Source organism: Apus apus, chromosome 4 (genome assembly GCF_020740795.1).
Source record: "Apus apus isolate bApuApu2 chromosome 4, bApuApu2.pri.cur, whole genome shotgun sequence".
In the NCBI taxonomy this organism is placed as follows: domain Eukaryota; kingdom Metazoa; phylum Chordata; class Aves; order Apodiformes; family Apodidae; genus Apus; species Apus apus.
This window is the reverse complement of record NC_067285.1, coordinates 58,696,666-58,724,064: the sequence shown is the minus strand read 5'-3', so window position 1 is coordinate 58,724,064 and position 27,399 is coordinate 58,696,666. Positions and strand designations below refer to the sequence as shown.

General features: G+C 39.6%; 1 protein-coding gene across 4 annotated transcripts in view; it reads left to right on the top strand.

Annotated features, from left to right (window-relative positions):
- The window catches only part of WDFY3 (WD repeat and FYVE domain containing 3), a 165,002-nt gene that overhangs the window by 41,682 nt on the left and 95,921 nt on the right, over nucleotides 1-27,399 (top strand). For all 4 annotated transcript variants that reach the window (XM_051619236.1, XM_051619234.1, XM_051619235.1 and 1 more), the window contains exons 3-4: nucleotides 12,065-12,275; nucleotides 19,273-19,396. In XM_051619236.1, coding sequence (XP_051475196.1) covers nucleotides 12,096-12,275; nucleotides 19,273-19,396 — 304 coding nt within the window. In that variant the 5' untranslated portion in view covers nucleotides 12,065-12,095. The remainder of the gene's footprint in view (nucleotides 1-12,064; nucleotides 12,276-19,272; nucleotides 19,397-27,399) is intronic.

Below are 27,399 nucleotides of genomic sequence, written 5' to 3'. Positions count from 1 at the left end.
AGTGAATAATTTCTGTAGCTGTAAATTACATTGCAGCACTTTTGATATACAATTGCTCTTTTCTCCTTTTTCTTTTTTTTCTTCTTGATGATGATGATGTGTTTTTTTTTCCTTCAGAAAGGAAGGATATTTCCTTAGTGTGTATATTGTATGTATGTGTAGAGGAATCTATGGGGAGAACAGGAATAAACTCTGCTTCTGCGCTAGTGCTTTTACTATGTGGATGTGCAGGCTCTTTTCTGGGATAAGTTTAGTTAAAAGCAGTGACATCTGTAGTCGTTTGAGCATCCTTCTGTGGCACCAGCAGAATTTTTTTTGGAGAGCTGCCATTTCAGTCCTAATTTGTTTTCTGTACCTTTGGCTATTAGTGGAGAAAGGGGCTTCAGAATAGGTTTTGCTATCAAAACAAAGCACCTGGCAGCACTGATATGAACCAGTTGTTACATTGTACAGTGCTGTGCATGAAAATAGCATTACAAGGTAGAGTAGTAAACATTGTTAAGAAAAACAAAAGAGGCAGAAAATTTAAAGTTAAGAAAATCCACATTTCATGTGATTGAGATTCTGGTAAGAACTGTCTCTTGTACTCTTATTTTTCCAGAATAATTAGTTCTGTGTAAAAGAAATTTAAACAAATTTTCTTTTCTATGAGATAAGAAAGGCAGGGAAAATTGTCATCTTGCAAATTCATTGGTAAGCTGTGAAATGTCATTCTTATTTGCAGTGACATTGCAAACCAGATGTCTTTTTATCCAAGCATACAGTTTTTTGACTTGTTCTGCTGCATGTGCGATTTTTGATTTGTTTTTGTGAAACAACTGTATCAGTTACTGTGGCTTGGGCATTGTAAGGCAGAAGGAGGAATCGCTTCCCCTCAGCTTCACAGTTCCTCCCTTCCTGCATCCCCGTGCTTGCCTGGAGGGACCAGCTGCGCTCCACAATCAAACCAGCCTGGGCACTGGTACAGCCAGCACTGGGGGCTGGCGGCGCAAAGCTCCGGAGTCCCGCCTGACTGCCAGAAAGATGTTTACTAACGATGGGCTGGCAGTGGCTTGTAGGCAGAGAAACTTGTCGGCTCCTATTAGTAATATCTTACAAGGAGGGGATTTGAAAACTAAGATGCTTGCACTGAACTTCAATGACTCGAGGTAGGATAAGACGTAAATGATTACAAGCTACTAATATTTCTTTGCATGATGCTTCCCCCCGCTCCAGACTACAGTTTAATTTCATGACTATCAAGTTGTACTACTTGTTGTCAGACTCTAGGAGTTGTACTTGCTGTTATAAAGAGAAACGGAACCAAATGACAAGCTGAGATGTACTCAAAGTATTTTTAATAATGTAAGTAATGTAATTGTGCATAATTTTCTGTGTTTAGGATGCTAGCTATACAGAAATAAGTGGAAGTCATTTGTGTACTTTTCACAATACAGCCTGTTCTCAAGTGTGGTAGTTCTGCTGTGAAGCAAACTTCTTATAGACTTACATTAGACAATGTTCCTGGAAACGTAGCAAAGCTGGAGAAGAACATATCATACTAAAATATTAATTTGCCAGTCTCTTAAGCACTATAGACTTCTTTTTTTCTCTTTGAATAGGAGAAGCTAACTTTTTGGGATTTCTAGCTGTCCTATTTAATCTTGCGCTATACTCCATAAACTTCTGTTGAGAAAACACTGTGAAATACAATTTTCATTTTGGCGTTAATACCAAGCAGGACTAGAACATCAGTAATGGAGAGGAAAACAAAAATAGTCTTGAAAGTAGTTACGGTAAAAAATGCATACATCAACATCATTACTGGCAATAAAAAAATAAGCTAAATAATCATGGATTTTTGAAAACATTGCAGTTTTGTCCAGTATTAGATACACCAACTTTAATGTCCAAGAAGTATGTGTGCTAATGAACACCAGAAAAAAATTAAGCAGTGATAAATACTTGATTGAAGAGCTGAGGAAAACTGGAGAGATACATGCACTTGAGCAATTAATATTGATTTAAAAGTCTGCAATTTTAGTCTGCTTTGTGGGTTTGTGTTTGTGGTTTTTTGGTTTGGGATTTGTTTAGTGTAGGGTATTGATTTTTTGTTTTCATTATTTTGTCTGTTCAGTCCTGTCTGTTCAGTCCATTATCTGATATGTTCATTGCTGGAGAATGGAAATATTGTGGCTCTGATTGGGTCCTTCTAAATCAGAAGAGCTGTACCCTGCCTTGGTTCTGTCTCAGTCTAACTCTGCAAGCCTGGTAGCCTTCTTGATAGACTCTACCCAGTCATCTGGGAGCAGCAGTCTCTTGCATGTCAGTGGGAAGCTAAAGCTGTTTTCTTTAAGGAAATGTTCACAGTTTAGTTTGTCTTTATGCTTCACTCTGTGTGAGGCTCTGGAGAAGTTACTCCATGTAAAATGAACAGAGGCTGTTTCCAAAGCCAGGGCTGGGAGCCCAAGGTGAGGTCTAGCTCTGCCTGAAGTCCTCAAGGCACAATGTGGTTTTTGAGAACTGAAGACTGAGAAGCGTTAAGTTGCTTTTATCTGCAGTTTGTAACTGGCATCCCCAGAGGATCTTTTGCCACCCAACAGAGAGGGCACGGAGGAGGGCAAGCAGAAGAGAGGGAAGGTAGGGAGAAAAGACAGTGCTTTTCTCCTGTTGTTACAGTATGTGCTTAGTTACGTAAAATGTAGGAACCTTTACCGCTTTTAGCAGTGACAATGCAGGAGTAGGGAAGTGATTGTCCCCCTGTACTCAATACTGGTGAAACCACACCTTGAGTACTGTGTTCATTTTCAGGCCCCTCACTACAAGAAGGACATTGAGGTGCTGGAGCAAGTCTAAAGAAGGGCAATGAAGCTGGTCAGGGGTCTGGAGAACGAGTCTTATGAGGAGCATCTGAGGGAACTGGGATTGTTTAGCCTGGAGAAAAGGAAGCTGAAGGGACACCTTATCACTCTCCACAACTACCTGAAAGGAGGCTGTAGTGAGGTGGTGGTTAGTCTCTTCTCTCAAGTAACAAGTGATAGGACAAGAGGAAATGTTCTCAAGTTGTGCCAGGGGAGGTTTAGATAGGGTATTAGGAAAAATTTCTTGACTGAAAGGATTGTCGGGCACTGGAACAGGCTACCCAAGGAAGTAGTTGGGTCACTATCCTTGCAGACCTTTAATAGATGTATAGATGTGGTACTTAGGAATGTGGGGTAGTAGTGGAGGTGGTAGTGTTAGGTTTATGGTTGGATTTGATCTTACAGATCTTTTCCAATCTGAATTATTCTGTGACTCTGTGCTGTCTGGTATGCAGCACTAGGTTCCAGTGTAGCACAATGGATGACTCTGAACCATCCTAGTTTCAATATAAGGGGATGCCATCCAAGAAAAGTCAGTTCAAGAGTGTTCCATTAAATGGCAGTGTCCAGAGTGCCCAGCTTTCCAGTGGCGTTTATAGAGGGGCCTTTTCCTGGGGATGTGCAGGGGGTGGTAAAGGTCAGCAGCTTTCTGTTGGCTGCAGTCACATAGTGGAGGAGTGCAGCAGTTGGAAGAGATCTGTTATGGCCTAAAAGACAGTAGTGGTGTGTATGCAAGTATTTCTACTGCTTTTCCATACATCTGTAGTCTGAATTGCTAATTACAAGGGCTGTTTTGTTTTCCTCTTAAGAATACTATGAACATGCAGCTTAAGAGGTCGTCATCATTCACCCTTATTTACTTTCTAGTGCTTCAGAAATGAACAAGCATTTGTGCCCAGGGTTTAATGCTGATTCTAGTGATTGTATGCTTGTTTCTGTTGCACTTTTTCTGAGTAGATGGTAGCAGAGAGATGAATATTACATCAGCCAAGCATGTGCTGGTAGGATAATTTTCATGTTTTTCCTATCCAGGTTAGAAAGGAGGGTAGTTCTATGGAGACAAATTTTACAGGTAACTGGTTTCTACTTCCTGCTCTTTCATATGTGAATTTCCTAAAGACAGAATAAATGTTTTTCTTTTGGGAATATAAATGGTTGTTTTACATGGCTGGAGGAAGTTTGTACTTTAGCTTGCTGATTGGAAGAAAAAAACACTACTACTCCCACCAAAACAAATGGGGACCCACTTTGTGTGATACAACACTCCTTTTCCGGTGCGTTTTTTTAGTTGAATATCAGACCTGTGCTTAAACTCACTGTTATCATTACTGAAAAAGCTGTTTGGAACCACTGTGCATGGGCTTACGGCTTAGATATAACAGCCTGTTCCAAGTTCACAGGTAAGCACTCTACCCCATTCCTAATAATGGCTCATTGTTTCATTGTTGATTCTAGTATAATAACTTTTCTAAGAAGTCTTTTTTTACTTAGCTTGTTTACTGCTAATGCAAGAGTCACCCCCTGAAACAGGTTTGTTTTTTTTTTTTCTATGCCTTTATGGATGTCTTACCCAGGTAACCATACTTACCACTTGCAGGTTCTTTTGCTTTTTTGATTGCTTGTTTATTTTGTGTGTGTCCTTCCCCCACACACACTCAAATTTTATTTTTTTTTTCCAGGGGCCTCTTAGCAGCATTTCTTCTTCTGAATGGCATGGTTTAGTCTGGCTTAGTCATTATCATGCAGTTCAAGTTGGCAAAGTAAAATTTCAGTTCTGCTCTATTCTTAGAGGGCTGTAACTGGCATTCTGTTTGTCCAGTTAATGCAAATCACTTTATTCAGGCCTTCTGAAAACAAAACAACAAAACCAAAACAAAAACCCGAAAACAAAACAAGAAAAACAATGTTCAAAGATGGTAATATTTTACCATGGAACATGGCAAGAGCTTGTTAATTAGAATTTGCTTTCCAAAAATATTAAGGAATAGTCTGTTCTGTTTTGGCTTGCTTGTTTGGTGTTTTTTTTAACAAGTTGTTAACTATCTTTATAGTATTCAGCAAACTTTTCCTAATGCAGTACAGATTAGTTGTTTTCTAAGCTTTTTAGTGTAATGTTCTGATTCTGAAGGATCTATTGGTTTCTTCATTTCAGATTATTTTTCTTAGGTGTGATTTTTTCTGAGGTATTTTGTTTCTTCCAGTGTATGTTCAAAACCAGAACAATGTTTCAGTACTTGTTTTCCTCCAATGCGTTTTTCGGCTAGAGGTGTTAATAGCAATACTGAGATTTGCAGGATAATTTGAGTTTCCATTTCTGTCTTGCCAGCTAACAGGTGTGACTGGGGATGATTAACAGTGGCAAGAGTGTCCACTTAAAAGCTTCTAGATTAACATTAATCTTGTAAATTTTAGTTTCCAAAAGTAATCTACTGTGTTTATAATGTATGCAAACTGTGAACAATGAAAACAAAAGGATTTATTCTCTTAGTCTGAAACTTGTTAATAGGCACACTTTTCCTGTAAAGGAGTGTTCCAAAAATACATGTCATTGGAGAAATTTATCTTACTTTTTTGGTTATCTTTTGTGTCTTTAACTGATTTGCAGTTTCCTTCTGCCTGTCAGGATTTTAGCATTGCACATGTTTTTGTCTCTTCAGTTACCACATTTCTCTGATAAACAGCATCCTTTGCGCTCCTTGAAGGAGAGGAGGAATTGTATGTCCAGAACTAGTTCAGACCTTGTTGCAGTCTGGGCTGAATTGCCCTTTTGAGACCACATTGGAACAGGTCAAAGGAGTGGAAAAAAATGCCATAGTGGTTTGATTGCACAAGCATGAGCAAACAGTTTGTTAGAGCCCGGCTGCCTATGAACGAGCCACCTCTGAACGCGCTAACGCAGGTCTGTCCTTTCTAACGTAATACCTAAACAGAGCCACTCTTTTCATCTTTACTGTGACCCATTATTAGGGTTAATGAAACATGGTAAGTTTTTTGTTTTCTTTCTGGAGTGACTATTCCTCATCCCCTAAAGCAGAAAGGCTGCTTTTGCACATGAAGAGTTTTATTTGGTCCTCAGGAAAAAAAAAGGCTATATGCAAAAGTAAAGAGCAGTACTTAATTTTCTTAATTGGACAAAATGAAGTTAAAAATCTTGATATAACTGAAGTTCATGTTAATTTTCAAGTTAATACTAAATAAGAAATACATGCATTGTTATTTGTTAGTGAGACAGCTTTTCTCCATCCCTGCAGCATATGTCTAAAGTATAGCTGTTATTTAATTGGTGTCCTTTTTCACTGAATATAAAACATTAACCTTCAAGAGGGTACAAACCACAGGAAATCTACTCTATCAGCACTTGCTATTATGTGTCATTATCATGAATAATTTGTGGGGAATGGACCTTGAAAGAAGACTGATAGTCCATGTTTTATATCTTTATCTTACTAACCAGGTAAGTTCTTCGTATTTGTTGAAGTATTAAGAATTTTTGTTTGCAGTAATGCCTCATCTGGTTTGAGTACAGAGAACAGAAGACTGTGTTCTGAATTAAGATAGCAATTCTCTTCTTCCTCTCCTTTCCTCCTCTCCTCTCCTTTTCCTCATTAAAGCAAAAGAACCTGTATTGAATACTCTACTCTAGTCTGGACACTACCTGTGAACTGAGATACCTCTGTGAGCATCTTTTCAACCTGTAGAAACAAAAGAGTATTTAATCTGGTTGGCCTCTGCACTTACATGCATGTAAAAAAGGAAAGGTTAAGCTTACAGGTGATAATATAAAGTTCCTTGAGATATGCTTTAAAATATTTCAGTGCAAAGGAAAAAACAAACTACAAAACCTGTTGTCTGAAATAAGTGTGACCTTGCAAATCCTTGCCTGCCTTCCTCTTTTAATTAGTAATACTTTGTTATACTTAAGTTGGGGTAGGGGCTGATAGTTTTCCTGTTGGGAGGATTTCTCAGTGAAATAGTTTCTGTTTTAACCCGATGACTAACTGTTTAACTAGGGGAAAACTTAGTACAGGAATAGGTGCTTTTATTACTGAGTTAGCACCCTGACTTTGCTCCATTCCCTGTCTTACAGGGACCAGGCAATATTCCCCAAATGAGCATGTGCTAGTTAAGTCTGTCAGGGAGAACTGACGGCTTTCTTTTCAGCAAAACAGCTTCCTTCTGCATGATTTTGTGTGTGTGTAAAGAGTTGTTTTTTGTTTGGTGGTGGGGGAACAAGAGGAAGTAGTTGTGTTTCTCACTTCCCTCCTGCTGATGTTTTTGCTTACAAAGAGAATTTATTATTCCTGTTCTGTTTTAAGGACAAAAGGGTGTGTATCTAGCCTGGAACAGCTCTTTATTGTTTCTCTTAAAGGCTACAAAAATATCCTTTTTAACAGTGCACGTGGTAATCTTTGGAATGTTAGTATTAACTACATGGGTAGGGAATCTTAAAATCAGGAAAGAAATAACAGATGTAGTGTGGAGGGAAATAACAGGTATGAAATTTACTGATCATAATGGACTCATGTGATACATTGTAGCAATAAGGCTTATCTTCAGTTTCATTTTCCTGGGATATTGAGATGTCAGAATTATAATCTGCAAAGAAATTAATTGATTCCTGTTTCACTTCTAAGCTGCTGATGTAATACCAGAATAGTGCCTGAAGAAACACTTGTGTCTGTAATTACAAAGCAGATAATTACCTAGCTGCTTATTTAAATAATACCCTTTTGGAACTAGATACACAGCTTGGACCTATAATAGCTATCGTGAAAGTAAGTGTCTCATGGAGCTTCTGTCTGTCTGCTGTTTTTCTTGTGTGTGTGTGTTATGCTTTTCTCCCAGTGTCTGTCTTTGAACTTTGTAAGTTGTTGATATGTTATGTAGCGTAATTTGAGATAATTTGTCCAACAGCTTCCACTAACAGTAGAAAACACTTAAAAATATTTTTTTTAAAGAGTAGGAGTTACCTCTTGCACTAACTGCAATGAAACTTCTTGAGAATCCCATATATTAATCCTATAGGATTCCCATATAAATTTAACAGAATTCTGAAGAACTTGAGGAATGGTTTGAAATCAGAGCTGCTCAAATGTATCAGCTCCACTTATGCTCACATGAAAATCTGCAGCCATCTGCCATCCAGTGGAAGAAAATGAAAGGGTTGTTTAAGTAAGGGTGCTCATGTTGTGTCTTTACTGCTTGCTTCATTTCTCTTCACATGGAGACTTTTCTATTTCTACCACTAGGAGAAAACTGTCATGTGTTTAACAAGAGCAACATTTTTATTCTTGCTGTCTTTATGCATGTTTGAAATATGTTTGTCAAGTTTCTTTTAGTTTTGGTCCATGCAGAGCATGATGATAAGCAGCTGACATTAATTCATCTTTTTAGGTGAATTAAGCTGCAAAAGATGAGTGTAGTGGGTCAAACTGCTGCAACCTTCCTGATAAACCATGTGCCTGTCACTGTGAGGCTGCATCATAGAGCTTCTGCTTGCTTAGTTTGCTCTTTCAAAATAATTTCTAAAATCTTACTCAGCTTAAAAAAGCCAAAGGCTCAACAGCTGGACTGTCTAACTCATAAGGAGTGTGCTTTGTTGGACCCCCTGGACTGGGAGAAGTAACTCATCAGGGCTGTAAAGTAAATTACTTGGCTGCACCGGGCTGTACATGTTGGAAGGGACAGGAGGCAAGGAAGAATCTCCTCTCCTGACAACCAGCTTCTGTACTTGCCTCTTCCACAAAATTCCTCATGGGGTTTTTGGAGTTGCTCTCTCAATTGCATCCTTTGTGTACTGGGCATCTAGCTTCAAGATCACAAGCTGATAGGGAGAAGGACATCAACTGATCTCCAAGGTTTACAATGCAAGCAAGCAAAAGGATTCAAGCATTAGATGATGCTACCTAGGGTTAGCTACTCTACAAAGGTTCTTAAACCATATAACCAGATTATTAAACACCACCAATATTAGCGTAAGGTGTATGTCTGTTCATTTTATGTATGTTGAGGCTGTTAACATACCCATGCTGTGGGGCAGATTTATGAGAATAAGTTGATTTAATAACCATAAGGTGTTCTGATCTGGCAGTGATGAGTGGGACAGAAGAAACCATGAGGAAATATATCACCATGTGTGCAGAGCAGGCTTTCAGTCCGGGTTGCAGTAACCAAGGTGTAGCATCACATTCAGAGGGTTGAAGTAACAAAACACTGAGCAGCTGCTCATGTAGTGAAGGCTGTGTCCAGCCTGTCTGCTGGGAGAGGCAGGAGGCCCTTTGGGGACTACAGGAAGTGAGCGTGCAATTAAAGGCTGTACTGTGATGCGTTCGCAGAGCCAGTACAAGCAATTACAAGACAAGTGTTCCCTAACTTGGGAATTTCCCTCTCTTAAGGCTCTTTTCCCATAGGCTTTTGCTGTGCAGGGAGCTTGATTGTCATGTGCTATAAGCAAGCAGTCATGAAGAGTTAACTTTGGTTGTTACTGAAAATACTGGAGTCCTTTAACTTTTGGCATTAAGGAGAATTCCACCCATGTGGTGGTCGCAGCTGACTGTGAAGGCAGTGCAGAAGGTCCTTTTTTGTAGTAAAAAGTTTAGGTACATTCCTTTTTCTTTAGCAGGCCTAAGCCTAAACAAAGAAAACCACAGTCGAGATACTTATACAGTGCATAGTAGCAACATAGTCCTCTTTGACTCAGAGAGCCTGTGTAATGTTCTGCTGTAGTGTTTCTAAATTATTGTTCCTCCAAATGTTGTTGTTTGTGTTTTTTTTTTTTTTTTTAATTTTTAAGAATTTATTTTAGATGAACTTAAATATCTCAGCGCTTTCTTACGATAAGTATGTTGTGGTACTGAGATTCACAGTGAGGCAGCTTCTGCCTGCGGTAAAACATGAGTAATCCTTCTCACATGTCATAAGATTTGGGCCTAATCCTGGAGTTCCAAGAGCCCACAGCTATCTTTCTTATATCTCCACAGATAATGTCTGCTGTGTTAGTAGGAAAAAATATCACTGTATTTGGACTGCCAGAAATAAATCACAGAAATTATTTCAGATTTCATGTACAATAGATTTTGGATGAGATTGCATGGAGCCCATAATGTCCTTTTTTCTAGTAGGACAGAAGCACAGTAGGACTCAACTCTGGAATAATGCTACAAGTAGTATCTACTCTGCTTGAAATTAATACACTGCATACATTTGAGTTGATCTGCAGTGGAACTGAGGGTAGACTTTACATGATTCTGAAGAGAGAATGGGCAGAAAATGCTGCCAGAAAATGCTGATCCAAAGGGCAGAGAACATTGGCAAAGAAAAGCAGTATATATTACAAAGATCTCCATGCGTGAATGTCAGTGTTACTAACTCCATCTTCACTTTGTACAGTACAACATGGATTCTGTATCTGTGAAAAACATAAAGGAAGTGAATACTTCATAGTAAAGATTATTCCAACTCTGTGGTGTTCAGGTGTGGCATTTAGATTTTAGCTTTTTTTTCTTTTCTTTTTTTTTTTTTTTGGGGGGGGGGGGGGGCGAGGGTGAAATTCCAACTGAATTAAGTACACTCATGGCATATATAAATTCTATAGTGTCTTTTGTGTTACTTGTGAAAAAAAAAACAACCCTAAATTAAATTTATTTAGGTATTATTTACTCTATATTACATCTGTCTTCCCTCCATCTCTTATGTTGAGGTTGAATATGTGATTGTATTACCTGATCAAAATTAAGCAGGACTTCAGAGCACTGGGGGCTCAAACAATCTTCCACTTAAACTTACCAGTCAGAGATAGGGGTGCAGGCAGAGGTGAACACAACCTACAGATCAGCACCTGGCTTCATGGCTGGTATCATCACCAGGGCTTTGGATTCTGTGATCATTGGACATTTTAGATTCTGTGATCATTGGACATTCTTTGACAAGTATGGATTACTGGGGAGAGATGGGATCCACCTACTTAGAAGAGGAAAGCAAATCTTTGGTTTGTCTGACTTAGTGAACCACACTTTGAACTAATGAGGTTAGGGTTTGGGGTCCAAAGCCAGGACACTTGCATGCTCACAAGCAGCAGGGTGGATAAATGAACCAACAAGGGTAATGATGAATGCATCCCAGCCCTCGAAAAAGATTCCACCAAAAAGGTGAGAGTTGACACTCAAATTGAAATGCTTCTGTACCAATGCGCGCAGCACAGGGAATAACCAGGAGCTGGAGGGCCATTATCTGACCCCTGTCACTGAAACTTGGTGGGATGAATCATGATTGAAGCACTGCAATCGATGGCTAGAAACTGTTCAGGATGCACAGGCAAGGAAGGAAAAGTGGGGGTGTTGCACTCTACATCAAAAAAATTGATTGCACAATGCTGCTTTTTGGAAAGCAGGAATGCACAGGTTGAGAGTTTGTGAGTGAAAATCTGAGATGAAGCCACCAAAGTAAACCGTGTGGCTGGTATTTACTACAGGCTGCATATCAAGAGGAGGACATTGATGAAGCATTCTGATGCCAACTACAGGAAGCATCGCAGTTGCAGATCTTGATTCTGCTAGGTGACTTCAACCACTCTAACATCTGCTGGAAAAGATGATCTTTAAGGTTCCCTTCCAACCCAGGCCATTCTGTGATTCTAAACCAAGTTTCTTGTACTTCAGGAGGGAGAAGAATGAGGTGTTCTTCTGCAGACGTGGCAGCTAAGGTGCAAGATGAACAATAGCTCCATCGGATAGCCTTGTCTGTTTGTCATAGGAACGTCAGAGAAAAAAAAAAAAAAAGCATGCCTCTGTGAGATAAAGCCAATGTCTGAAAGAGTTTGAAGGTCTTGTTTGATTAGATTTAAAAGTACATAACTGGTATAGATTTTCTTGTATAATTATTTTGAGAATACTGTGATATGTAGATAACACTGTTGTAAATACTTTGGAATGTGCACCAAAGAATCATAAAAATGATCTAATAAAATGTACCGAAGTGTTTTGTAGTGCTTGAAGCCTAGTCACTCTTGCTTTGTGCTGAAACATATCAGATGTTTTCCGGTTTGAAGTTGTTGGCTTTAAATTCTTCAGGCACGTACTAATCGATGTCTAGCATATAAAATTAGCTAATGCTCTTATCTGCAATGTGGTACTTATTGTGGAAGAGAGTGCTCTATATTTAAAGGCTTTGATGGAGCAATGCCTCCATCTGTTGCACTCAGTAAGTTTATTTTCCTTTCTGAATAGGATACAAGGGACCTTCCAGAAGTCAGTCAAGATGAATATGGTGAAGAGGATCATGGGCCGGCCACGGCAGGAGGAGTGTAGCCCCCAGGATAACGCGCTAGGCTTGATGCATCTGCGTCGCCTCTTCACAGAGCTCTGTCATCCTCCACGGCACATGACACAGAAGGAACAAGAAGAAAAGCTTTACATGATGTTGCCGGTGTTTAACAGGGTAAGCTAGAGATTCCTATGTTACTTGAATTGAGTGCTCATACTTTGTATTCCAAAGAGTTTTGGTTCTAGCATAACAGAAGCTTTTCTTCCGTTGACATCCTTCCAGTTTTCCCCTTGCATAGTATTGTGTTAAGTCAGTGAAGCTGCCATTGAAGATTTCCTTCTATTATCACTTTTTCTGAAGTGCAATCCACAGTTCCATGCAGACTGGTGCACAGCTTTTCTTCAGAACTTGGTGTTATTACAGTCATCTTATTTGTAACGTAAACTTAGTCATAGCAAGTTTAATACCCACACACTTCTTTTTGTGACTGCACTGTCCTTAAGTCTAAATAACTCTTCTCCCCCTATCATGTTTATTGTATTGATGCATATTTAGAGATAAGAAATGTAGTATCTCCTGTCAGAATTGGTTTGGCTGTGCTATACAAGCTGCAAATTTTTAATCTCCTCTTGTGATAAATTCTCTATATTCTCTTTGTCCTTGTAGCCCTTTTCCTAGGTTTTGAGTCTGAATCCCTTTTCTTGGGCAAGGGGGATTTTTAACAAGCAATGTATAGGGAAGATACAGTAGCCACTTGTACAGTGCCATTCCTATTTCTCTGTCCCTTGTGTTTAGGCACTGAGATTTTTTTTGGAGCCAGGACTGTGACAACTGTCACTAGAATTAAGCAGACCTAAATTCCCCTGATGTCTTGTCAGTTACCCTGACATTTCATTTTGAATAATAGCTTTGATATGATTTTAGGGTCTTGAAAGAGCAGTAGGTACAGATCTTTTTTTTTTTTCTTTTTTTTTTTTCCCCCCCCTGCTGTGACCTGAACTCTTATTTCTGAACCTCTTCTTGGGTGATGGATTTATGCTTGTTTATGCTACTGTGGAGAACTGGAACAATCTGAAAACTACATTGCAAAAACTTGGTAGGAAAGAAAGCTCAGCTGTCTCTTTTTTAGACGGATGTTTTGTTTAAAATATGGCTTACAATGGTGTTAGACACTGGACTGCTTACATGCTGTGTAGAAAAATTAGTCCCACTCAAGGTATAGTATTAACAGGATTTTCAGTCCACTAGGTAGCATGCTTTAGTGGATAGAACCCCCTAAATGTCATTCAATTGCCCTAGGTCTTATTCCTAGTTCTGCTGGTGACCTGTTGTGCGAGTCTGGGAGAAGTAAGCTCAGTTCATCTGCTTCCTCTTTAATTTATCTGCTTGGATTCTATGCCCTTTAGTTATGGACTTTCTTAATTTACTTTTACAAATTAGCACAATAGAATCTTAATCTTGGCTTGAGCCCATGAAGGTTAGCTTGGTGCAGTTATGCTTGAAACCTCCCTCTGGTGGTTCCAGGTGGCTAATGCTGCCAAAAAGAGAAAGTGCTCACTTATAATCTACAAGTGAAGAAATTCTTTCCTGGCCTTTGTGGTGGTTACTTGCAGTAGCATTGTATCTATGGAAATCACACTTGGTGATATAACTGGGCTTAAAAAAACCCCAAACCCTAGTGCAGCAATGTGTGTCCTGTTTCTGTGCAGTTTTCCTTTAGAAACTTTGATTAGACTTCAAACCAAAAAGAACATCTAAGCTTTAATTTCTCTGTTGTTTCCCCCTTTTCTCAAGTTCCTCCCCCAAGTTCCCCATGTCTGTTTTCTGTTCTTTACAGAATCCATCTAATTTTGTGGATGGGCTCTTTTCCCTTCGCTAAATCCTAGAGACTTGTTTGTTCCCCTTTTTACTGAGGTGAACTTGAGGAAGACACACATTATTCTGTGCTTGTCAAATATTTTGCTTCTGGATCCTACCTGTGATTGTATCTCTTCCTCTCCCTTCCCATTCCCTTTTGGGTTTTAACATCACCATCTTGAAACTCTGGCTGGTTTTGACCTGGAGTCTTCTTGGAGTCATCCTTGCCACAAATACAGGCTGTTGCCAGATGTTGTCGCTTCAGTTTTCAACCTCTGTAAAATCTGAATTGTAGTCTGGCACAGAGGGAAGCATGTTTGTACTCTTTTACTTCTTTCTCACAGTCCTTGATAACAATCATCAGTTGTCAATGAACTGTTCGTGTAGCACAAGCAAAACTGATGTCTCGGTTGGTCAGGTCTCTGTCCTTATTACAGGGTGTTTTTTCCTTGCATTTCATATGCATGCATTTTTGTCTTCCTGCATTCAAGAGACTGAGCAGTTGTAATACCATCTATTTATGTTTACTTTGACAAGTTGGTTCCTGGTTAATGCCACGTTCTTCTTTTGAGGCTTACGTATAGAGTCTGCTGTGGCTTCCTTGGCTTATCTAGTTTTGTGTCTTGGAGAGTGTCAGCTGTCTGTGGTACAGCTTGTTTTGGAACAATCCTGCTAGCTTAGTAACTCTACAAGTCAGAGTAAGACAAACTCTGAAATCGACTGGAATAAAAACCAGAGAAATATGTAATTTTTCAAGGTGTCTCATGTGGGATTTTCAGTGGGAGAGATGGTAAATCATGCTTCACTCTCAATTTTGAGATGACTGAAATTTCCTCCTGAGACTGCTTTTTCTGACTGAAAAACTGATCCTAAAACATTGCCAGAAGTTTCTTTAATTTTTTTTTCTCATTTCGCAAACATAGTCCTTAGCTGCAAGTGTTTAAAGGCATCAGTTAGTAACTTGATTCAAATTCACACTCTAAATTCCTGTTACTTTGTATAGTTACCTGTATTCTGTTGAACCAGGTTTAAATGAAATTGCATGTTCTTTTGTTACTGCCTTAGGTGAAGTTCATGTGTACCATAGAAGCATTATTTGGTACAAGATTGGGATGTCTGTGGTAGGAGCAGAAAATCCCAAATAAATTGTGGAGCTCAGATCAAGACTTTACCACACCTTGATGTTTACTTCAGAATGTCTCTTGTTCAGAGCATTAAGCTATTGGAAGTGGGAGCTCTGTGTTTTTTGTTGAAAGCAAGGAGTGTCTGTGTGTGTCTGTGAGTAAAATCCAGGAAATAGTTCTGAAAGAAGCATGTTTTCTAGTCAGTGCAGAGATCTAGAGTGAGGAAAGTGCTTCCCATGGGTATCCAAGTGGGCAGCAGCAGGCAGGCAGTTAAATAACTAGTGTATCCAGAAAATCTTTGAAGGCTTTCTTGCTTAACCATGTATGAGTTTTGGTTTTGGATTTTTTCTCTCTTGAGAGTTATATGAATTTTTGTGTGAAATGCAGTTCTATATTCTTTCTGATATTTGGAGGATTATTGATCAGCAAATCCAGGGGCTAAAGCATTCTTAATTTTGTTTTATAGATACAGCGTGTGTCAAACATGCTGTCATTTAAACTGTCTTGCTAGTTCTGGTAACACATGGGTTTACAGACCATTTCTGTTTCTTCATTGTTCAGGGAGGCTTATAAAGTGATAAATCACATAGTAATGAAAAGGCAAATCAGTGTGTAATAAAAGATTTGCCCTCTGGAAGAGTACTCAAAAAGCTCCTTTCAGAGTTTGAGGTGTTTGCAGAAGTATTGCTCTGCCATCACAGAAGTAAGGCTTTTGCAGTATAGGAAAAAACATTAATGGAATGAAGAGGCTGGTTTTGAGTAAGTGGTACATTGATTACATTTTCTTGAAAGAGCCTTTCTTTTACTTATTAAAAAGATTATTTACTGGTAAAATGTTTCATATCCTATTCCTGGTTTTTACTATCACCTTTAATCGGTGTATATCAATATCCAGTGCAAATGGTTGTTCTACATAGTGCAGATTTGGTTATGGGACAACTAATTAAAAACCAGTTCACCTCAGACAGCCTTTTACTGTAACTTTAAACTATTGAGGTATTAGTTTTTCCTCTTTCCCTGGTCTGAATGAAAGAGCTTTAAGCAGTTAATGATGACTAGACACTCTGCCAATGTGCATTCTAGCCTAGATAATCTTGCTTAGGTTGAACACGCAAGCCTTGAGGCCTCTTCACTTCTTGTGGAAGTTAGAGGCTTTTGGATGAACTGGAAGATGATGCACACAACTGCAAAAGTTCTTGTGAAAGGTTTAGGGTAATTTGGATCATTTGTACTTGGAATGTTGTATACTCTATACTGCAAATGAGGGATCTGCTGGAAATTGCTGTCTGCCTGTTATGTCTGGGCTCCTGTTTACTTTTTTTATTGAAAATGGTGCTTGAAATTTCCTGTATGAGAAATTTCAATAGTTTTGGTTGGAAAAGACCTGTAAGGTCATCAAGTCCAACAATTAGCCTATCATGGTCAAGTCCACCTCTAAACAATGTCCCCAAGCACCACATCTACGCATCTTTTCAATGTCTTCAGGGATGTTGACCCAACCACATCCACGGGCATCCTCTTCCAATGCCTGACAACTCTTTCAGTGAATAAATTTTTCCTAATACCTAATCTAAACCTTCCCTGACACAACTCGAGGACAACTTGTATTGCTTGTTACTTGGGAGAGGAGACCAATTCCCATCCTTACTACAATCTCCTTTCAGGTAGTTGTAAAGAGCAATAAGGTCTCCCCTGAGCCTCCTTTTCTCAGACTGAACAACCCCAGTTCCTTCAGCTGTTCCTCATAAGACTTGTGCTCTAGACCCTTCACTAGCTTCACTGCCCTTCTTTGAACACCCTCCAGCACCTCAGTATCCTTCTTGTAGTGAGGGGCCCAAAACTGAACACAGGATTCCAGGTGCAGCCTCACCAGTGCTAAGTACAGAGGGATAATACCTCCCCTAGTCTTGCTGTCCAAACCATTTCTGATACAAGCCAAGATGCTGTTGGCTTTCTTGGCCACCTGGGCAGTCTTCTGGCATGTGTTCAGCCACCTGTTGACCTAAACCCTTAGTTCCTTTTCCTCTGGTCAGCTTTCCAGCCACTGTTCCCAAAGCCTGTAGTGTTGCCTGGGGTTGTTGTGACCCAAATGCAGGATCTGGCACTTGGTCTTGTTGAAACTCATACACAGTTGAACCTCATAGTTGGCCTCAGTGCATTGATCCAGCCTGTCCAGGTGCCTCTGTAGAGCCTTTCCATCCCTAAGGAGATCAGTGCTCCCACTCAGTGTTGTCTGCAAACTTACTGAGGGTGCACTTGATCACCTTGTCATGGATAAAGATATTAAAGAGAACTGGCCCCAACACTGAGCCCTAGAGAACACCTCTTGTGACCAGCCACCAGCTACATATAACACCATTCAGCACAACTCTTTGAGGCAACTCTGGTCAACCAGACATGTTTTTTACCCAGCAAAGTATACATCCATACATGTGCAGACAGTTTCTTCAGGAGAATGCTGTGAGAAAGTGTCAAAGGCTTTACTAAATTCTAGGTAGACAGGATCCACAGCCTTTTCCCATCCACTAAGATGGTCACCTTGACATAGAAAGGAGAACAGGTTAGTCTTTCAGCACATGGGAACATCTTGCTCTGTGCCTTTAAGATCTCCCTCTTAAAGAGCATCCAGCCTACCTGGACTCCTTTGCCCGTCAGGACTGCCTTGACTTTCTCAACCAGATGCTTAGGATTTTGGCAAAAAATATTTTTATTGTGAGGAAGCTGAGTGTTTGATTTCAATGTTGCATTTCTGGCTTAGTTTCATCATGACTTTGCAATGCAAGTAGGCAGGAAAAATATTTTTGGCTGTTCTCTAATGTTCCAGGGCAACAGATACTAAGGGGAAGTAAGATATCAAACCTATGCAAAGGTTAGTCTGTCTTCTGTCTTTTAAGTTTTCTTCAGTATCTTTGAGGTTCCAAGGTAAGTCAGTACTGCAGTTATCTTGCATCCTTGTTGGTTGTAATATTGCGGATTTCACAGGGTTTCCCTAGAATGAAGAATGGCCTCAGTCAAGTATGTCAGTGGCTCAACAATAGTGTAACTGGGTCACCCAGGGAAAGGAGACGTGGGTGAGGCAGCTGTTGTACTGTTGTACATCGCATCCTCACATAACATGCTGAACTAAAGTTTTATTAGAAAAATACTGTCATCTCTTATGCTTCCTTGCTTGTTGGTGACACTCCTGCAGTTTACATAAATAGCCACAAGGGATAAAAATGTAAGTGAACAGAGAAACACTGAGACTGCTCAGATGTTTTGCAGCCTGTTCTGTTTTTTCAGCACTGACACCAAGTGATGATACCAGAATTTGGATTGCATGCCTTGTTTGATAATGAATATTGTGATTTTACTGTGACCATCTTAGTACAAGGATTACATCAGAAATGTGGATGGAGACTGTTTGGTGTGCAGTCTTGAATGAAAAGTGAATCAAGTAAACAACTAGCTAATCCGTTTTGAGATAATACCAGCATTCCATAGCTTAGTGCAATACTACGGAGTTAACATATTTTGCCCTGTTAAATGTGATTCAATAAATTATTTAAATTCCAAACTAATGCTTAATCATGAAGAATAAGTTAATAGAATTCAGTGACAATTAAAAAAAAATTAAACCTTTATTAACTATTGTTATGTTCAGGAGTATCTCAAGAGAAGAGAGAATAAGGCCTTCAGATGCCATAAAAGTGGGAGGTTTCCTGATAATGTCAGTTTATCAAGGAAGACCTAACAGGACAGTTCTACTTTCTTATTTCTTCTATAAGATGTCACACGCCTTTTTGTACATGCAGTTCACCCTGGTGGGCTGTTTAGGTCCAGCAGATGGTAAAGGAGTTACTCTTAAAAACAGACCTCCTCTTGAAGAATTTCCTCTGTTATCTAGTCTCTATCCCTTTACTTCAGTCTCTTGGGGCTCTGTGGGGTTTTCATCTTGCAAGAAAATTTGTGATTTCCTTTTTCCTATTCTTTCATCAGATCTTACATGCCTGAATGATGACCCAGTTCCAACTATGAATGTGTCCTAGAGAATGCACTGTGAAAACCAGTATGGATGAATACTGCAGCAGGAAAACAAAAACTTGTAATCTCCCTAGTAATACGCCTCCTTTGTGAAGGAAAATGGTAGCTCCTAGTGATCCTTGTAAACTGAATGAATTTTTGATGCATCCATTTTTCTCTTGTTTTAGGTGTTTGGAAATGCTCCTCCAAGTACGATGACAGAAAAATTTTCTGACCTCCTGCAGTTTACTACCCAAGTGTCACGATTGATGGTGACTGAAATTCGACGGAGAGCATCGAATAAGTCCACAGGTATTGTGCATGGGGCACAAATTTGGGTTTTGTGACATAATGAATTTCAGATCAGTCAGAATACCATGAGCTGCTGTCCACAGCAACTGTGCAGGTTCAGAAACTGAAGCCTTCGCAGCAAAAATACATTGTCTGCCATTTCTTTGGGCTGAGAGAAAGTAGGAAGAGGCTAGAGTTTACGGGGTTACAGAGAAAGCTGAGTTTTAAAAACTTGACAGCACATTGAAGAGAGTGGAGTGAGCTAAGTTGCATCACCTGATAGTAGGAGGAGACCAAGAACATGCATGTGGACAGTTGCTGTGTCTTGCCTGAGATGCCTGTTGGTGGTATGTTTTGTCCCTTGAATATGTCAACTTTCCAAAAGCATGCATTTTTAAATTAGTTGTTGGCCTGGAAGGTAATAAGATGTCAAAGTATAGGAAGTCCCACATTAGGACCAACACTGCAAGCCCTAGAAAAATTTTAGTGGACTCCTCTTTTGCTCTGTTTATTAAATGTCAGGGTGAGATTTCGTTCAGGTGAACCCCGAGTGTGTCAGAATCTGACTATGTATTGGGAGCTGCATAACTGAGGACAATGTGCCAAGAAGGCATGTTTCATGAGTTTTGCTTTTTTATATTAATTTCTGAAGAGGAGCACTTGTGAGAAGTATCAAGATTTTGTCTGCTAGATAATTTTTAGATCTGTGCTGGCTTCTTAGTTTGTATTTGGTGGTAAATAAGGAAATAGTGGGCTGGAAAAGGCTGTGCAAATTATTACACATGAAGTCAGGAGGTACAATCTGTGCCGATTACAGTTTCTTTCCATTCTAAGTAGAGTGACTAACAGTGAAACATTCCAGATGGCTAAACAGATATCCTAGACAAAATCTGTTCTCTATGGGCAAACAGGCACAAAATGTCTTTTCTTCGGATATTTAAGGGAAATTAATGTCCAACAGCCATTATGGCAGAATGGTGGTGTTTGTTTGACCTTTTTTTCTGGGGAACACCTGGTATGCCTGCTAGAAGGATGGATTCTACTAAGAATGGTTGGGTTTGTGTGTTTATTTCTTAAGCCAAACCTCTGCTTGTTGCTCCAAGATAATCCAGTGTCATTCTTGAAACCTCGTAAGTCAGAGGTAGATTTTGGTGGTGGTGGTTTGGGATTTTATTTTTTAAGCTTTAATGTCATGAGTATCAATGTTTTTATTAAAAGGGAAAGCAGTTATTTTTCCTCTGTTATGAATATTGCTCTTACTTCAGTCAGCAGACCTTTTTCAGACCTCACGTAAGAAGACCTCAGAGGTCTGTGTTCTGCAGTTGCATTGTGACTCTTGGCAGGGAATTTTGTGTTGTTTTGGGTTTGTGTTTTCCATTGTTTTTGTGTACCAAACAAAAAAATACAGCTTATCTTAATAGCTATTAACAGGTAATTACATCTCCTAGCATGTTTTTAAAAGGGAAAAACTTCAGTAACAACTTTATGCAGGAAATGTCTCTTGGTAGTAGCCATGTGCAAATTCCTGATGGTGTGAAGTACTCACTTTAAGTCAAAATTACTGACCTGGCTTTAGAGACAAGCTTTCCATACAAACATTATCAAAAGTCAGCTTTAGATAGTTAATGAAAGCAAAGAAATTTTACAAAAACTTGTTTTCTATATGTAAAAAGAAAAATGAGTTGGCAGTATTTAACAGTTGGGAATGTAGTATGATTACCTGTTGGTATGTTAGGGATTTTTTTTTTACTTGTGTGGGGTTTTTTGGTGGTATTTTTCCTCTCCATCTCATAGTGGAGCACAGGGCATTTCTATTTTTTTTCTCATGAGGCCTTTGAGTATTTATGCCAATAGCTATGTGAGTAATGCCTGCCGTCGTGGAGGCATATCTCAGTTATTCTTGGCAGACTGTTAGTTTTCTCAGAATAGTGTTTTGTGATTCAGTAGTAAGTGCCAGCACCCTGTGTTTAAGTTGTCTCAGAACATTCCCATTGTAGTTACATGTTCAACTACAGTTTCAACTGTCTTGTTTCTTTAGTATGGGGGTAACCTTGGAGTAAGAAAAATAAAGCAGTTAAAGTTGAGTTAGATTATCTTGTACATTTTGACTGCACAGCAGTAATAATCTGCAGGGGACAGCAGTAGCCATCCCTATGAGGATTAGTGCAAGGCTTCCTTTGCCCTGGATTATCTAGTCTTTTTTAGAAGATGATGGGGTCATGGTTGAGAGAGTTCTCGATACTTAAGATTTTTAGCTGCCAGATTGCTCACAAACAAATCCAAGTTCCTTGTCTGGATTGATCAAAAAGTTGTGTTAGTACTATGCAAAAAAAATATTTAAACACCTATTTCTAGCATAGTCTCAGATCCAAAATGAACCTTTCTTTTGGAAGCAAGTGCATCTGGCTTAGGGCTGAGAAATACTCCTTAAAAAAGTGGCAGGGACAAATGGAATCTGGGCAGTATAAATGTAGCTACTAATGGCTACTTTGGCTACTGGTTCTGGAAGGGAAGCAACAATTTTCATTTAATGTATTTTTCAAAAACACAGATGACCTAAAGTGATTGACACATGATCATAATTTAGACAATGCAAAGATAAGCATACAGCAGGGAAGGGTTAGTTCAGGTGATCCCTCTGGTACAGGCAGTGGGACTTTTGTGCTATTTCAAGGTGTCTAGCTGGGTGATGCACAGTGGAGTTTGGTCCCCCAAGTCCCCTCTGTGGGGCTGACTGGTGTGCAGGTACGCAGGAGAGCTTCTCTCTCCATGCCATTGTTGCTGTGAGCTGAATAGCCTGGTATCTTTTGGTTTATCATTTTGGTGAGTTCCTGTACCTTGTACATGAGAAATCCCACCTACTGAGCGTTTACTGTGAGGGTGGTGAAACACTGGAACAGGTTGCCCAGAGAGGTGGTAGAGGCCCCATCCCTGGAGACATTCAAGATCAGGCTTGACAGGGCTCTGAGCAACCTGATCTGGTTAAAGACGTCCCTGCTTACTGCTGGGGGCTTGGACTAGATGACCTCTAACGGTTCTTTCCAACTCAGTGCATTCCATGATGATTCTAGGAAAGCTGTCCTCTCCAGGTCAAACTGTGAGCCTGTGTGACAGGGTGGTGGGCTCCCAGCTGCAGTCACTAACAAACAGAAAGCAAGAAGTGTACACCTTTCTGTTTCACTCTTAACAGCTTCTTAAGGTTCAGCAGATGAGGGTTTGCAAACCTGTGATTTGGTACCTTGTAGTGGTTATTCCATGTTTACTAAAATTGGTTTCTAACTTGGTCCTGTGTTGTTTGCATCTCAAGCACACCAAATGGCATACTGATCGCTCCCACTATTTAATGCATTAGGGTATATAAGCACTTGGTATCACAAGGAGGCTCAGAATGATTCTCTTAGTGATGGGCAGTCCTGGAACCTGGAAGCTCCTTCCCCAGTCAGAATGTGCATAAGTGGTTGGGGACAAATCTGTGAAACCTGTGTAGAAGGATAGAAAACTGATGAATGAGAAAGCAAAACAGTTCTGCACGGGAGTGGAACACTTTAATATTCTTTCATTGTCTATTTCAAGTATTTGGTTTTGGTTTCTTTTGGTGTTTGTAGCTGGTTTTTGTTGTGTTTTTTAAAAATTATTTCATGTATGCTTAGTCTGTGTACATCACTCTCCTTTGCACGTTTAAAATTCAATTTAGTTGTGTTGTTTTGTTTGTTTCAGTCAATATTTCAGTCCATATTTGAATAGTCTGTATTTATTTGTCTCAATATTTACTGTTTAATGCTATATTTATTTTTACCATACCACTAGACTGTTCAGCTGATCCCTCCTACCTCCAGAAACAAAATTTTCAGTTACTATTTGTACCCTGTGAATCTTGTGGTGGTTTGTTTTGGAGGGTTTGTTTTCTTTTTTTTTTTCCTCTTAATTTCATTATTTACTCAAAATGTTTCACCCGTGAAAATGTTTATAACCTCCAGGCATTCCTTTAACAACAGATCTGCTGAAAGACTCATTATCTCATCTTCATACCACTTTGGGAGACCAAATTGATAAACATTCATCATCATGTCTAACCATTGCAAAAAACCACATCTGTGGTTTGTATTTGGCCTCTGATAATGCCTGCCTTTATTCTTTTAAAAATTCCATTGATCTGCAAACTGTGCTCTTTTTTTGGTATTTTTATTGCAGTTTACCTCTGTCACAGCAGCAGAACGAATTTATATTTGTCTTAAATACACAAGAGTTAATGTTATTTGTTAAGTGCATTTCTTGTTTTGGCTAAGTTACCAATTTTAATTAAAGGAAGCTTCTTACCTTGTAGAAGTTAGTAGCCTTTTGGGCTCCTCCCATAACGAAGTGTGACGTTTTCTTGTTACTTGCAGTGTCTGCTTCTTTTGGAAGCAGAACTCTTTGAAGAGCTGAGGTTCTTTCTTGCTAAAATAAGTGGACTTAGGGGCTGCTTTCAGACTTTTTTGGTATGTTAATTAACTGTTCTTCTGTCGATAATATGTTGGAAGTTATCTCACATGCTGTACTGCATGCCTTGGTTTTTTCATTTCATTTTCATATGTATGTTTTTCCTGTCCTGTGGGTGACTTTGCATTACAAGGTGATTCTGTACTGAATTTATTGAAATTGCTCTGAAAAGGGAGCAGTGTCCTATCAGCTACTTATCAGGAGTCAGTTCTGACCAACAACTGCTGAATCTTGTTTTTTTGTTAACCTTCAAATTTTTTTTTTATGCTCGTTACCAGATCTTAAGCAAGGCAAGCATAGTGCAATGTAGTGCCTTTCCAAGAGGTCCTAGAAAGCCTGTTCTTTTATCATCTGGGTTAGTGAGGTTAAACGCTGGCACAGTTGAGTTGTTTGTCTTTGGATGAGGAGCCCTCTGCTTCTGCACACTACAAAGGCACCAGCCACTTCATAGCTGTGGCTTGTGACGACAGCAGTGTCCTGTTTCTGGTGATTGAAGGAAGGCTTTTTGCCATCCCAGTTTTGCTTGGGTAGATACTTCTATCTAGGCAGTTGGAATGATTCATATTCTTTAACTATAGGTATCTGATTGTGTTTCCAGGCATTCCTTGCACGAAGTAGCAGAGACTTCCTGAAGGCATGATTACAGAAAGGGGTCCCTGAATTCAGCTCACTCCTCACTACCTCCCTGACACACCCACCAATACCTCCCACTGCCTCCCTGGCTCCCTTGCCATATATATGCACAGATATTTTTTCACAAATATTCCACTCAAGGATAAGAACGAGCTATCCAAAAGTCTGATGGGAGTATTATATGCTGTTCGTGGTACTAGAACATCTAACTAAAAGCTTCATGCACTGAATTTGTCCTTAGTGCTGTTGCTGTAGGTGATAACATTGCATGTCATACAGTGCTGCTTTTTATTAGCAATCTGAATGGGTCTAATCCCATTGCTTTCCATCGCTGTTTTTCTGAAGTACAGGACAAAAAGCCACTGTGTCATCTCTTAGGTGTGAAACAAATTTTATTCTACCTGACCTCCATCAAGTATATACTGAATCCATGCTGAAAAATCTGACTACAGTGTATTAACCACGTGACCCCTTAATTGTGATCATACTTATGTGTACATGTTTGCACAGTTGTCAATATACGTATGCTTACATTTGTTTAGAGGTTTTTCTCCTCTTTTTCTATTTTTACTAGTTAGCATAACTGAATCCTAGATTCAGTAGTTTGTTCTGCAGGAATTGAAGGGCTAAGGACATTGGATGCGGCAGGTAGAGGATGTTAAATTAAAAAGATTACTTGAGCACTTCAGAACTAGGGAAAAGGTACAAGACATCAATTAAGAGTAGTGCTGATGATAGAAATTAATCTTAAATGATGGTGCTATCAAATTTGCTCAGAGCAAATGACAAGAGAACTTCCTGCACTTAAAATGATGTCTGTGTTTTAGGTAGCATTTAATTAAGACTGACAGTTTTGAAACTACTATTTATAGTGTTCAACTGCTATGCCATTCAGGATGCCAGCAGCATGTCAACTTTTTCAGAAGCATATACTTAACCCCTGAGTCTCATTTTCAGAAATTACTAAAAGAGTCCCTGTTCCACAGATGGCTTTGGGAAGTTATGCCCAAAGGAGGCAGTGCATACCCTGTTTGGTACCAGTTGTACCTGCTTACAGGGAGAGACTGGTTTCCTAGTTCTATCTGTGGTCAGATAGAAAGAGAACAGGCCTGCTAAATCTCACCTACCTCTGGGCATGTGGGGCACGGTCGTTGTAGTAGCAGCATGTCCTTTAGACATGCTTGACACTTAAAATTTAGTGGCTTTTGGCAGGAATTCTGGCATTTTGCATATGCCTCTAGCATTAGGAACTATGGCTGTGGCATGGCTGTTGTGCTTTGTAAGTTGGCCTGCATATATACCAACCACCGGGCCAATGTTTTTCACCGATGGTTTTGGAAAACAAAGTGTATACCAGGTACTTCAGGTCAGCATGCTGGAAAGTTGCTGCATGTCTGTGTTCGGTTTAAAAATTGTCTTACCTTTCACCTTGGTATTTCAAGCAGTTTTATCTCAGATTCATGCAGGGATTTGTTAGGTGCCTCTCCTTACTTCAGCACCAGAATTGGAAAACACAGTGGTTTGTACAAAAACCTGTTATGGAAATAAGGCTGCAAACCAAAAACATCAGAAAATAGCTATTCCTATTTTTACCTTAAATCTATCTCTGCTTTTCTTTTAGGTTTATGACTATAAAAGGGTTCCTGGGCTTTAGGAAAAAATACATCCTATTTGCACTGGGAGGGAATGAAACTGCCAATAGCATGGGTGATGTGAAATCCCTATGAGTGAGACATCAAATGGACTTTTTTCTGTGTGAGAAGGAATCAGAACAAGGGAGGTCTCTTGTCCAGCCTTCTGCTCACAGCCAAACCAACTGTGAGTTGGGACCAGGTTGTGCAGGGCTTGATCCTGTTGTGTCTTGAAAACCTCCAGCACTGGAGATAGAACGGTCTCCCTGCATTGTAGTGCAACTCTATCTTCAGGGTGGGGGTAAATTTCTCCTTATCTGTAGTTTGAATCTGATTTGATTTAAACCTGTTGTCTCTCACGCTCTAGCCATGCAGTGAAGAGCCGGGCTCTGACTTCTTAATAGTTCCCCACACAGTGGGCACTGAGGCTGCTGTTCTGTGCCCCTGAGGCTGTCCCCTGTCCCTGGTTCCTCAGCTTCTCTTCATAGGATTGGTGCTCCAGCCCCCAAAACATCTCTGAGGCACTTGGCTGAACTGTTGATCATTGTCTTCCCTATACTGAATTGGGACTGAAGTTGGATGCAGAGTTCCACACATCATCTATCGAGTGTTATGTGGCAGGGAGTAATCCCGTCTCTTCATCTACCAGCTCTCCTCATGTTGATAAAAGTGTTTCTTTACACCTTGGTTTTTGTTACGTTGATTCACCAGTCCTTATAGTGGTTGATGGCATGGCTCTGTGTGGTGGTAGTCTCTCTTAAGAAAAGTTAGTGTTCGGAATGTAGAGCAAACTGTACACATATTCTAGGATCATCTATTTTATAGGATTACAAGCCCAGATCAAGTTACAATGTGGGGCTCCAGAAAATTATCTCTTCAGTGTAGTCAATGCAGTGAGTTTGATAAGTATTTTACTATCTAAAATGTGTTTACCTTAGAATGAACTCCTTCACAGATGTGTGGTAGGGAATCTTGACAGCAGATGAAGCAAAAAGTCCAAGATTAAAAGTGGATTTTTCTTCAATTGCTGATTTATTCCTCCATTAGTAGTTCCTTTGTAATTAATTTTTAAGCAATATTATGCATCTACTTTTTTTCTGTCCTAGTTGACACTAAAAGCACTGTAGATGATTCATGTGCAGTTATTAATGAAAAATGGCTTCAGACTTCCCTTAAGGGTGATGGACAGTCATCATAGCTGTCTTAACATAAGTGCTTATTCAGACAACAGTGAAATGGGATAGCATTTTCTGTTTATTTATTTATTGACACTGATAACTT